Here is a 14,342-nt window from a genome sequence, read left to right on the forward strand (position 1 = left end):
AAAAAAATAGTCATTTTTTAATATTAATAAATAGGTTTTATTTTCTAATATTAAAAAATCATTTTTTAATATTAATAAATGATTTTTTAATATTAAATATTCATTTATTAATACTAAAAAATCAGCGTATTATTTAATATTAAAAATTCGATTTATTAATATTAAAAAATCAGCGTATTATTTAATATTAAAAATTCGATTTATTAATATTAAAAAATGATTTTGAATAGTTTAACCATGTTAATATAAGTATAGTATGTCAAGACCATAATGTTTTGAACCTGTAGATTTTGAATATTTTATTTTAAACAAGTATGATACTATGGCAAACCGTTGTGGAATTTATTCCCTATTTATCAATATTAATAAATCATTTATTAATATTAAATATTATTTTTTAATATTAATAAATCGAATATTTAATATTAATAAATGTTTTTTAATATAAAAAAATAGTCATTTTTTAATATTTATAAATAGGTTTTATTTTCTAATATTAAAAAATCATTTTTTTAATATTAATAAATCGAATATTTAATTTTAATAAATGTTTTTTAATATAAAAAAATAGTCATTTTTTAATATTTATAAATAGGTTTTTTTTCTAATATTAGAAAATCATTTTTTAATATTAATAAGTGATTTTTTAATATTAAATATTCATTTATTAATATTAAAAAATCAGCGTATTATTTAATATTAAAAAATCAGCGTATTATTTAATATTAAAAATTTGATTTATTAATATTAAAAAATGAATTTTTAATATTAAAAATTGAATTTTTAATATTAAAAAATCATTAATTAATATTAATAAATGATTTTTTAATATTAATAAATAGGGAATAAATTCCACAACGGCTTGCCATATGGTTCTGATTTATATAAGCACAAACAATTTGTTGTGGGAAAACCACATCCGGAACACTCGAGACCAAAGGTTCGGAAAGCAAAAACATATATAATAGTTATATAATAGTTGTGAACATACAATATATATCTTTATTCTCATAAAGCCAATGCATTACATCAGTACAGAGATAACAACAATATAAAAGGGTCTAAAATAACGTCAAAAACAGTCTTGGTCAACTTTTACCTTTGGGAATTGCACATTTCTTATTTAGTTATATTACATAGTTTAGTATAAACTGTTAACTGTATATCATACCGTTTGCCGAAACATTTTAGTAACATAATCCACTCTTGTATTTAGAAGTGGTACAGAGCTATTTAGGGTTTTAAAGAGTGTCTTGAAATGGCAATAATCGCCTTGTGTAGTGTGGCTTTCGTGTTTGCCGGGATTAACAAACTAATTGTAACTGTATTGTTTGTCGTCTTTGATACCGATTTTAGTCAGATAATAAATTCTTCAAAACTTGACTGATTTTTTTTCTTTTCTCTGGGTACTTTTTTGATTCCACTGAATGTTTTAGTTGTATGAGATTTGTTATTATTTTGTGATGCCAAACCATGGTCCCAAGTTATGATAGGGTTGAACGCTCACATACATGTTTAGCCCGGCAAAACTCCTCTACTTCCACTTCTACCCCTACAATATCGAATTCCTAATACAAATTGAAGATCTTTTCTTAGAGGGTACCTAACAACAAAGACATAGATAAAATATACAAAAATAAATAGTACAAATTTTCAATAAGTATAATATAATTGTGTTTTGGAATTTGAGATAAAATCAATGAGCTATTTGTAATGTGATCGTATCATTGTTTTGAAGGATGGAATTTGGAAACTGTTGGAATTTGTGGAATTAGTTTTTCATGTTATATATTGTGTACCATTTCTATTCGCGAATATTTTCTACTGTCAGGGTGGTTGTTTCATGCAAGTGGATTAGACAACCTCCTTTGAACTTTTTCATTTCTGTCTAAGTCTTGTTGTAAGTAAGGCTCCAAAACTGAGCAAGCATACTTAGTGATGGTCTTACTATGAAGTTGTATGACTTCACCTTAATGAATGGTGAGCTAATGTTCATTCTGCTCCTTAGAAACTTAAGAGTTCTAATAGCTGTCTTTCATATATTATTTTTATGTACATCCCATTTAAGGTTAGAGCTGATGGCTGTCTTCAGATATTTTGCTGTTGTGGTGATCACTAAAGAGTGATTGTGCAATGTGCAGATAAATGACATTTATTTAATATTTCTGCTAATTATCAACCAACAATGGGTTAGGGAAATCGAAATATATTTTTCAGTTGTAATGTACCCTAAAGATTGATTATGCAATTTTTGAAATTTATATTTCTGGTGACTGAAGATTTTATTGCCGAATAAAATTATGTGCCATCTGCAAATAAACGCACGGTAAGACCGGTTGGAATGCATTTTATGTAGTACATTCAAAGACTTGGTCCAAGAAATGACCCCTTGGAAACCCTTGACCCGTCATGATGAAGTTTGTTTATGATAAGAAAATGGGGAACTTTATCAAATGCTCTTGAATAATCCATGACCGATATGTCGGTTTGTTTACCATTTTATCTTAATGTGCCTTCCAAAGTCAGGAGCCAGAATTTCTGCGGCTGAACTTGTGTGCTTTCGGTCATATTTGTTTTTTGTTCATTATTTTGTTTTAAATCAGGCCGTTGGTTTACATCTTTTGTGGATAGTTGTATTAATGGCATTCATAGCTCATCTGCTTTTAAAAAAAAATTTGTTCATAGATTAAACTTTTGGTTCAATGTGTTCTCTGGTGTAGATGTCAAAGATATCAGAATTTTCTCTTAAACTTATTTACAGCTTTTCAAGGCTCTGGTCAGTTTAAAGCCTGGAATATTATAGAACAATGTCGATGACGATATGCAAATCTTTATTTTTTTTATTTTCCTGTGTTGTTGGGTTGCTGTTGTGTCAGTGTTTATTCCACATTCCTTTTATTCGTTTGTGCTTGATGTTTTATTTCAATCTAGTAGATGCATTCTGTTGCTTCCTGTTACTGTAAAGAAGAAACTAATTTGTAAACAGGTCGCAGTGTACCCAACCAACCAAGAGATATCGATATAAAGTTGGTGTATACTAAAATTGCGTTAGACCTCTGATCGATTTGGACAACTTGGTATTGACTCTTGTTGACGTTTGACTGGTTGAGAACATGATTAAGATAGGTATGTTTGCATGTTAGATGCAACTTGTATCTTTCTTGTATGTCGTTTTGCTAAAATTACTATTTATAGTAGGTTTTCATTTCGTTAGAGTACAAGTATTTTGTATGGTGGACTATTTCGTCTGAATGTTTCAGTCTTGACAAATTTTTAACGCATTATATCTTTTGTTATAAATTTACATCCTTATCACAATTGAAACAATGTATATACTTGGAAGTAATATCGACAAAAACAATCAAATGAATGTCGACAAGGAAATTTTGTTCAACAAGATCTCTGGTTCTCTTGGTTTTAACATCATAAACTTTCACAATTGTTTATTAGATAATTATAGACTAACAAAAAACAAATAACCTAATGTTTAATTATTACAATGCTGTTCTTAATGATCCGGATGCTGCTCTCGGTAGTGCCACAAACGAGGGTGCACGTGAAGCTGGCTCACGACGTTTCAACTTATCAACGGCATTGTTTCCAATCATTTCTAGTTCTGTAATGTCTTGGTCAGTTTCACTTTCACTTTTACTGCCTGGTGCACTTAGATCGTCACTGAACACTTCATCGGGAAAGTTAAAAGTTTCCATTGGCTTTTTTGTTTCATTTCCTGCTTGAACACTGTCTAATAAGTTATTATCTTGCTTTGTTGTTTTTATAAATGTTCTATCTTGGGAGTCACTCGGTAATTGATTATGTGCAAATGTTCGCAGAGGTAAAACATCATATTCTGGGTTTTTGTACAGGTTTGTTCTTGATAACCCCTGTATTTCGTCTATTGAATTCTGTCTTCTTGTTTTTACTGGTAAGCTTTCTCTTAGAGGAAGAACATCGTAGTGGGAAGCTGATGTGTCATGCGCAACATTTTGAATCTTATGACCTTTCCCGGGAAGTGGTGGAGTGTTAGCTGTATCATAATTTTGTTCATTTTCTACTATGGTTGTGAAATAACTTCTGTCTTTACCTATTGGGCTAAAATTTGATTCCATTTCTACTGTTGTTTGATTTTTATCTGAATTTTGTTCTGCAATTTGATTTTCTTCTCTCAATTCTATTTCTTCAAAACAATTTCCATGGTTTTCAAGTTTTGTTTTGAAAGCAGACGGCAGTTTTGAATCACGAGATTGAAATTGGTATGCCAACGCGTTCATATTTTCTTTCATAAAAGCAGGATTGGAAGAATTTTTGGGACGTTTTTGAACACCATCTATGTTCTCTGCTTTTTTCCTTCTTTTATTCCTAAAAAAATGTAATTATTATATACTTATATAATCACTTTGGTTGAATTAATAATGTTTTTACTAAACAAAAAACTGGATAAATATTGCAGGTTGTTCGCTTGTAGCTTACAGATATCGTTGTAATATTTTTACGGGCAATATAAAAGGCACATATAATAATACCAATGATACAACATCATCAAAACGCGCGACTTGACGTTATCAGAACAATATTGTCTTTTTTTTTTTATTTAGTTGACATCAATACTGTTAGATTTTTTATTTTTTTGAACGAAATTATATAATTATTCACCAAGTATGCTTGTTACATTGTTACTTCAAGAAACCAAGCTTTTCTTGGTGTATCCTGTAATATTCCACTGATTAACCAGGTTAGTGGTCAGCTGCTGGTATATATGTATGAACACATTTCGTGAAATACAATTGTACAACATTTTTTAATCTATTCAATCGTCTATACTTCCTTTTAGTGACTTCAGTAATGGATTTAATTTCATTGTTCTGTTTTCGTTATATCTTTTTATGTATTCTTGAAAAATATTGTTAGATTTTAATGGAACTTAACAACTTGATATTACCGTAAGATTAAGTAACAAAAATATTGCATATGATGATGGTATCTTTTGTCACTAAGCGTTTTTTTCCAATATATTAGGTAATGAAATGTTAAAATTAGCATTTTTTTGCGTGTTCAACTTTTAAATATTTAATGTCATTTCTGTTTGTTTTTTTTTTTTGTAATTATGATTGATTGATTGATTGATTGATTGATTGATTGATTGCTTAAATTTGTAAAATATAAATGAAAGTTAACTGTCGTTTGATCAAAAGATTTAAGAAAACTGTAAATCGAGGAAATGTTTTACTACGCCAAACAATTCTGATTGTATTATATTAGTCGTTTATCATATTCAGAAAGATTTTATTATACCATGTCCTGTTATTGGTGTATATTTGATATGAAATCTCTATTTGTGATACATTAACTTTTATTTAGTGTTTTTGCTTTATTTGTTATTCTCATAGGATTTTGTCTAATGCTTAGTCCGTTTCTGTGTGTGTTACATTTTAATGCTGTGTCGTTGTTCTCCTCTTATATTCAATACGTTTCCTTCCGTTTTAGTTTGTTACCCCGATTTTGTTTTTTGTCCATGAATTTATGAGTTTTGAACAGCGGTATACTACTGTTGTCTTTATTTATTACATTTGTTGTGATCACCTATTTTCTGCTTTGGTTATCTTTTGGTAGTGATATATGTGAGTGTACAAGTTGATTTTTTCATGAAGTAGTGGTGAGGTCGTCTTAACACTATTATTATTATTCTAATTATAACAAACCTGTGAAGGCATACAACACTAATTAAAACTGCCACTAGTATAATAAAAGCGCTTGGTATTATAAAAGCGAGATGAAGAAGTAGAGTATCATCTTCTGTTTCTGTTTCTTTGTTTTTGCTGACATTGCTTATTTTTGCTGTTGTGATATTTGAAAAGGAAACAGTCTGTGATATGTCTGATGGTCTAATTGTTGTGACTGTTGATGTGACAACATCCAAGGTACTATTTGTGAAGCTATCCTCGGTTGAATGAACATTTTCTTCAGTATAGTTAGATGTTTTTTCGGTTACGGCATTGTCTGTATATAAGGACTTTGTGGTTTCATTTTCAACAATAGTAGATGGTTCTATCGAATAAGGCGTCACACTAATATAAGTTGTCGGTATCTTGGTTACGTCCGTTTTACCTCGCGTGTATGTTGTCGGTCTCTTTGTTGTTACCGCTTCGCTGCGACTATAAGATGTCGGTTTTTCCGTTGCGATCGTTTCACTGCGACTATATGTTGTCTGTTTCTCCGTAACGTCCGTACTGTGAATATATGTTGTTTGTTTCTCAGTTATGTCTGTTTCACTGTAGAATTCTGTAGTTAAATCTGGTGTTGTACTCTGTGTTTTGATTGATGTTAAAATCGATGTTATACTTGGCGAAGTAGTAAAACTCCGTTTTGTTGTGGATGAAGAAGGTTTGAGTGTTGAGCTGATTTCATTGTTAGCTGATGTTTCTACGTCTGTTGTAACGGTAGACGTGGTTCCGTCCACAGATAAGTAAGGTTGTGTAGCTGATGATGAAAGATCATTTTCTGATACCTCAACACTAGTACTATCTTTCGTAATATTGTTAATGTTCTGACCCGAAAACAGCTTGGATTGAATTGTTGTGTTAATAATGGCTTTATGTTGTTCTGTTGAATGATATTTGTTAGTGACGATTTTTGTTGAAGTACTATGGTCATCTACGTCACCAGTTCCCATTTCTCCGATAGTCGGTGTAATAGTTGCAGCTGAAATAAAGGGGAAACAATAAGCTTACAATAAAACATCAAAGACTATTGACTTTTTTTATTCACCTCATCAGTCGTATATTTGATAGCCAATGATATATAAGAACCGAAATAGAACCGAATATTGCCACTTCAAGTAATAGAGGATGTCACCCCAGTTCGCACATTGCCACTACGCGGCAGCCATTCGGAATTTTTGAAACACTAAATGCACATATTTGCATGACTTATGTTAATTCTAAATAAGTTGGGAGCATTTTTTTTACTTTTTAATATTTTTGTTGATTCCATGGTTACGGCGGCCATTTTGGAATTTCAAAAGTCAAATGCCACATCTAAATAGTATCGAATTCATAACAGTGTGGCTATGGACATTGATTGGCGCACTTTAATATCCCATTGACTGGGACAGATTAGGTGAACGTTCGTCTATAACGCCCATTGCTCACGACGTCCTTAATATAAACATTTAAACCGTGGGGTCACCAAAGGTTCTCAACGCCTATATAAAATAATTCGAAATACTAATCAGGAATTTGTGTTTTGATTTATATTGATTAATTAAACGTCCTTTACTTGTGTTTTTGTTATGTTTCGACAATCAATTTTCATAATAAGATATCGCAAAGCCATGTTCTTTCAGAAAAAAAGAATGACTTACTGAATGCATGTATTGATTGATTATCTTTTTTTGGATTTAACAATTGCGATTGTCGAGTTATGTAATCTTTTAACTTTTATCTGGTCTAATTTTATTTTAGAACGAATGCATAATCCACTTTCAAAAGTTGTGCAAATACGAAACATAAAGACAAAATATACTTCTGCCCTGTCTTTTTCGTACTTGAAAGTTATTGGATAGTAAGAAAGCTATTTGGATTAAACCTTGTGAAATTTGCATGCATTTACGTTATTGTATTGGCAAAATGTATCATTTGGTGTATATAGGAAACTTAAACCGTTCTGCTATACTGCTACTATACTTGTGAAAAACACTTGGCAACAGAAACGCATTCATCTTATCTATATAAAAAAATCGACCCAATTTACATAGAAATGGACGTCTTCGTGCATTTGTGATCGCAAATAAAATATGTTCCGGACCTTATGAGTATTTGGACCATACGTGTATGGTTGGACCATATTAGTATACCCTTATGGTCATGATAGAATGAAATTCAAAACAGTGTGGCTGTGGCCATTGATTGACACATTAAATTCATCCATTGACTGGGACAATTTACGTGAACGTTTGTCTGTAACGACCACTGTTCACGACGTACCTACGATAGACATTTAAACTGTGGGGTCACCAAAGGTTTCTTAACGCCTTTAATTATAAAATAATTCGAAAAATTAATCAGGAATAACCTTTATGTTTTGATTTATATAATTGATATAAATCAAAACATCGTGTTATTTCTGATTAATTTTTCGAATTACTTTATTAAGGTGTTGAGAACCTTTGGTGACCCCATAGTTTAAGTGTCTTTAAAAAGTACATAGTGAGCAGTGGTCGTTACATACAAACGTTCACCTAAATTGTCCCAGTCAATGGATGAATTCAATGTGTCAATCAATGGCCACAGCCACACTGTTTTGAATTTCATTCTATATGCGTATGGTCCAAATACTCATATGGTCCGGAACACATACATGATATTCTGTGCGTTGTCGGTCGTCTATTAATTTTTTTCTTTTGTTGATGGATTTGACGTCTTTCTGTGAGTGATTATTTGTTCATGACTTAAAACTTACTTGCAAATAATTTAAAAACAAGACTTGATTTATAAAAATGTCCAAACAAACCATGATTTTTTTTAAACATACATCACATCCATTGCAAAAGGCTAAAATTCGCCAGGTCTTTAATTTCAACTATAAGTGAGTTGACTAAATTAATGTTGCGGACCATTTTCCAATTTCCATGCGGTATCCCTATTTTTTTTCTCCCTCATCTTTTATGTTTGTTTTTTTCATCCCAAGACCTTTTGGAGCTTTCATTCTATAAAGTGTGTATTTTGCTAATGGTCGAAGGCCATACGGGGAAAAAAGAGAAAAAAAAGCCCAAGGCAACATGTAGATCTTTCGTATCAAGGGAATTGCTATAAATATATTTATTTCAGGTTAATAGTATTAGGCCATACTCAAGTTATAAAATAGATCTTGTCGTCAACTTTTGCAACCAGCTTCTATGTTTCCATAATGCACTGTTCATCTTTTTTGGGCTTCGACTTTTCCATTGGACAGACAATTTTGTTTTCGACTGTTTTAAAAAGATGCATTTTTTTTACAAAATCATACAAGTAAGGAGTCTCTGGCCTTTGGTAGTGTTGTATGTTAATTAATGTTTGTTTATTTATTTGTTTAGGAAATAAGTATGACGTACATTTTCACTGAACTAGGACACTTTGTATAATAGTTTTTCGATATCGCTCGGGCAAAAATAATCACGAATATAATGCCTACCCATGTTAAAACTACAATAAAGTATAGTTTGCATCAATTATTTCTTGAACCTACCATTTTTTTTGTCTGTGTTGGATTTGTGTGGCATTGAAAAAAACAGGTATAAACTACACAGTGCAGCTTCCAACAAGAATACAAGATTTATTGATTTTCAAAATGCGACCAAAATTAAAAATTTGCTCGCAGCGGAAAAAATTCAACAGTTTGATTTTCATTGAAATAAAATAATTGTTATGATTTACACACCGTTACTTTTTCCAATATAAATATTCGAACTATTTTGTTTGTTGTTTCCTTTATAAATTTACATCATTTTTAAAAAGACCACGCGTCTTCGATATTTAGAAGACTATAAAAGCGATGTTCATTATCTTTCTTCTGCTGTAAGTTTAATTTAGTTATTTTGTGTCATAATTGCCGTCTCGTATGTTTTAAATTTGAATAAAGAAGATTCAGGTTGTCTTATACGTCAATGATACACACAAAAAAAAAAAAAAAACGATAACAAATAAAATAAGGTGCAACATTCATTCTCCATGAAAAGAATACATCACATGGATGTAATTTTTGTAAGAAAAATACCAATTTCGTGAGAAGTTGTGTGTTGGACTTGAAGAGCCAAGGCAAACTGACAAATATCTGAATGAACGAATCGATTTATGGTATATATATAAAAAAAAAAACAAAGCCCACATGGTAACATTGAATAAATAGAAGGCCACTCTTAAATGATCACAACGTATAAGTTTTTGTTCTCTTAATCAATAAGATATTTCTGAAATAACGCGGGTCCCTATTAACTTAAAAGTTTTTTAGTTTTTTTTTACCATGAATAAACTTTTTTTATTATTATTATTTATTGATATCAGCTCTGGACATTAATATTCTTAAAAGTGAAACTGTTGTAAGTGATGGTATAACAATTATTTAAAATAAATTCCTTAAATGATATGTGAAAAGAAAGTTTCATTTTATGTATCAAAATGTGTAACAAATGATTATTTAAATCCCCACTTGAAGGCCTCCGATAGACTGAGTGAGCATAAAATCATCGCCCACGACAAACAAGTTAAAGGTAAACTTTTCAGTACAATTACTAATAAACGTTTTACTGTCGACCACACTGTTATGAATTTTGTTCTATGCTAGTCACATTTGTGTGAAGTTTCATAAAATTTCGAGAATTATGAAATTTAAAAAAAACATTTTTTTATGTTTTTCATGGTAACGGTACCAGGATTTACAAGACATATACCACAATCTGACATGACAGACAACATTACATTGACGGATTACTTGATTTGATCTATCATTTTATGTAAGTAAATGCTACTTAATAGTTTTCCCATAAGGGTTCAATTGTCAACTTTTCACCAGTTTCCATGGTAATGGCTGTCATTTTGAAAATTGGACATCTTTTGATGACAAGTAACATTTCATTAAGCTTCATTTCATTTGGAACACTTTTCGATTTTTCTCGCAATTTTGCTGTTTCCTTGGCAATGGTACTAACCATTTTGAAAATTCTAAAGTCAGGTGCAAAACTACAAATTAACTGTGGGTACAATTATGGTATAGTTCCATCAAAATTGATCCCTGAGAACTAAGCTGGACAAAACATGTGGAATCAGAATAAGAAAAGAAAAAGAATCGTACATAACCAGTATAACACCTCAACTCCGTTTGTGGTGACATAATAAACGATAATAACTGTCCTATCCTAGATTTATATATTTCAGAATTACACGAGAAATTAAACGCTATATAATTTACGAAAAGGGACGATTTTCGAATCTTATTGTTATTTTTTCCTTTTTTTCCTCAACCGGTGGTGTTCCTTTGGCACCATCTTTGGTACAATCTGTCGATACCTACATTTTGACATTGCACAATGTCATGTTGTTCTCCGACTATTAAAAACGTCTTTACACTAAATCCAATTAGATGTTGAATTTCTACTGATTGATATTTTAGTCTAAGATACATATGTTTAGTTGTTATTGAGTTTGAACTAGCTGACGGGTAATCTCAGAATTGTATATTTTGGTTTTAGGGGGATCTATTAATTCACAGCCACGTCTGGTCTTTGTTGATGTTTGTTGGGTTTTTTCCTTTTTTTTTTAAATGTTTTAGTATGGACGAATCGACAAAAAAATAATTGAACAATATACATAATGAGCACTGTCGGAAAAGTCAACTTTTTTTTAACAAAGTAACTTTCTAAATTAATATGCTTAAAAATGCATTTAATTGAACCCTTTTTTTTTCTTTTTTTTTTTCTTTATTATTTTACATAATATCGCCGGAATGCCATGCGATAACGTTACGGAAAGGCATGTAATATTTTTTTCATATCAGCCCGCTAAACACCATTTCGGAAAAATATAGAATTCACGTAATTGCAATGCTGTTATCATACTGTAAAACTTATATGTTATTTGCTATAAGTATATGATAAACGTTGATTTGTCCTTGCTGTAGTCTATCCTTCAGATGGGTCAGTCTGTTGTCTATGTTGCGGTACTTTAACTTGCGTTTTCCCCTGTGGTGTACTGGATGAGTCGAATTTCTGTTTCAGCCTGTGTATTCTGAAGCATCTATATGAGATTAGGACGAACCTTGTACAAGGGCATACGATACAGTTATAGTTTTGATCCCATATTAATGTTTTGCTAACAATTTGCATATAAGCTATTTTTTTGTTTGATTAAATCAAATATGGAATTAAAAAAATATACCTTCCTGTGGTACTTTTTTGAGTGAAATGAGGTTGACATTTAATATAATTGCTCAAAATTCAGATTTATAGACGTATTTTACCATTCGACAGATATACATAACTTTTTTTGTTTTAAAAGATAAACACAAGCTGTTTTTATTAAATTATTTGTAAATTCTGTTTTATATAAATGTCCTTTAAATTTGTGCAATTTCTCTTTTCAAATAACTCATATTTATCAAGTGTTCATGCATGTACGTGTCTGGAGGCCAATACAACAAACCTTGAATCTATACCAGTGTCAATACAGAAGCAGCCAGTCAATAACACTATACTAATATAAAAACATACAGGAACAAATTTACTGTCAAATTTTAGAAAGACACCTTATATTATTACTAAACCAACAACCCAATAATTATCAAAAATAAAAAGTTGGCTAGATGAGAATACCTTATTTTAAAAAGTTGGATAAATGGGAACACACCCCTTCAAACATGTTAATCGCCGTAAAATTTTGTATTTCAGGAACCTGTAATTCAGTTGTTATCGTGTGTTGCTGTATATCATATTTGTTTTTCAATAATTTTTGTTATACATAAATAAGGCCGTTAGTTTTCTCGTATGAATTATTTTACAATTGTCATTTTTTGGGTCTGCTATATGGTTTCGGGGTTGACCAATGTTGAAGGCAGTGCGGTAACTTATATAGTCTCTTACATGGACGTCATTTGGCCCTTACTGCTACTTATTGAAGGGGTGTATAATTGGAAATCATATCACATCTTATTGCTTTTATATCAACGTAGACCACCCAAAAGAATAGACATTTAAAGACATAAATGAGGGAGATTTAAGAGTTTTGTCCATTTTCTTACTCAATGGCATTGGGTTTCAGTCATTCATGTCAATAAGTAATCTGATTTCAACTTCTAGATAAGGATACTGTACTGACAAAACAGTAAAAGGGCAATATTAAATACAAATAGGAAGTATATGATACAAGAAACTTTCCTAGCAAAAGAACTAAGATGGATGCATATTAAGAAGCAAGCGCCTATTTTCTAAACTAGAACATTGCTCTCTTACCATTGCTTGTCTGTGAAAACATAATGATTGCGATCATATATGCGGCCATATTTGTCTATTCTAATTACTTCCTAATAAAATTTCATCATGTTTGGAGTGACATTAATCCCATAAGGACGTGTTTACAGTGTAATTATAAAAGGAAACTGACTTCCGATGTTGTATACTGGTACGATTACGCAGTGTCGGAAACTCCTTTCACATATTTTTATAACCTTTTATACATGGTCTCTAAGTTGAAGTTTATAAGATGTTTGATTAAGTATTTTGATTTCAAACATTTATTTTTTTGTTTAAATGTCGAATAAGAAATACAAAAAAATCGGATAATTGATCTGAAAAAGAAATCAGAGCAAGCTGAATAGAATTCTGATTGCATGATACCAGGAAAGCCGTGTTAATTCAAGGTCAAATCTATTAATTCTGGTATTTTGTAGGTAACAGTCACGTTTTTATCTTGACAAATCATAAAAAAAATCTGAAACAAGTTTTTTCGTAATCTCAAGCTCAAGAAGCCAATATATAAATGCCTAAATCTTACGGTTTCAATTCGTGTTTTTTCATAAGTTTTCCGGTACAAATATTAGCAAATCGCACACAGGCACTTGTCCCGGAAACAAATTATGTATATACATATATTTATTAAGTATATAAGTATTTTTTGTAGATAAGTGCCTGTGAAATCACATCAAGTGGAGGAATCATGTTTTTCTAGGAGATTCTTTAACTTAGTAAAAAACAAACAGCGTTTCAATGTCTCCCGATGCAGTTGTTTTATCTGTCTAAGAGCAATAACTCAGAAAAATAGCTTTGGTTCTTTTGATGTTTTTTTATTAATATATATGCAGTTGTTCGGCACTGTTCGAAAATCTTGCAGTAATCATTCCATAAAAATCCGACAAAAAGGTATATGTATGAGAGTGCTTATGATGCAATGTTAAACATACATTAATGTCAGAGGGACATTACTTCTGTACTTCTAAAACAATTGCGTTGAATTCCGAAATTATCCGTGACATTACTGATACTAGCAGAACACATCTTTGATTAAGATATCATAACCATCCTATAAAAAAGTAGGTTGGAGCGTGCTTACAATGCGATTTTCCATATATATATATTATTGCCAAGGTGCATAGCTCCTGTAAACATTATTGTTTGGCTATGATTAGCGATCTTATCCGAGACATTATTGATATTGTTACGGTATTTACAGTTTATGAGTATTATAATATTTCTACAGTTAAATATTCTTCGGTTTCTCTCGGAATTTACCCATTTGATCTTCTCATTGTTGAAACGACATCGAAATTCGTAATATGTTCCTTATGTCGTATATACAATCCCCTTTCATTTTCTCGAATGT

At 30.8% G+C, this 14,342-nt stretch overlaps 1 protein-coding gene across 1 annotated transcript; it reads right to left on the reverse strand.

Moving 5' to 3' along the window:
* Window positions 1-3,428: 3,428 nt before the first annotated feature.
* Window positions 3,429-13,461, reverse strand: LOC139512579 (uncharacterized). The gene is made up of 3 exons (XM_071300301.1): window positions 12,977-13,461; window positions 5,700-6,699; window positions 3,429-4,359 (listed from the first exon to the last, which is right to left on the reverse strand). Exons 1-3 carry the CDS (start codon window positions 13,023-13,025, stop codon window positions 3,495-3,497), a joined length of 1,914 nt encoding a protein of 637 aa, XP_071156402.1. The 5' UTR covers window positions 13,026-13,461; the 3' UTR covers window positions 3,429-3,494.
* Window positions 13,462-14,342: the final 881 nt, after the last annotated feature.

This window comes from Mytilus edulis, chromosome 2, assembly GCF_963676685.1.
Source record: "Mytilus edulis chromosome 2, xbMytEdul2.2, whole genome shotgun sequence".
Lineage (NCBI taxonomy): Eukaryota > Metazoa > Mollusca > Bivalvia > Mytilida > Mytilidae > Mytilus > Mytilus edulis.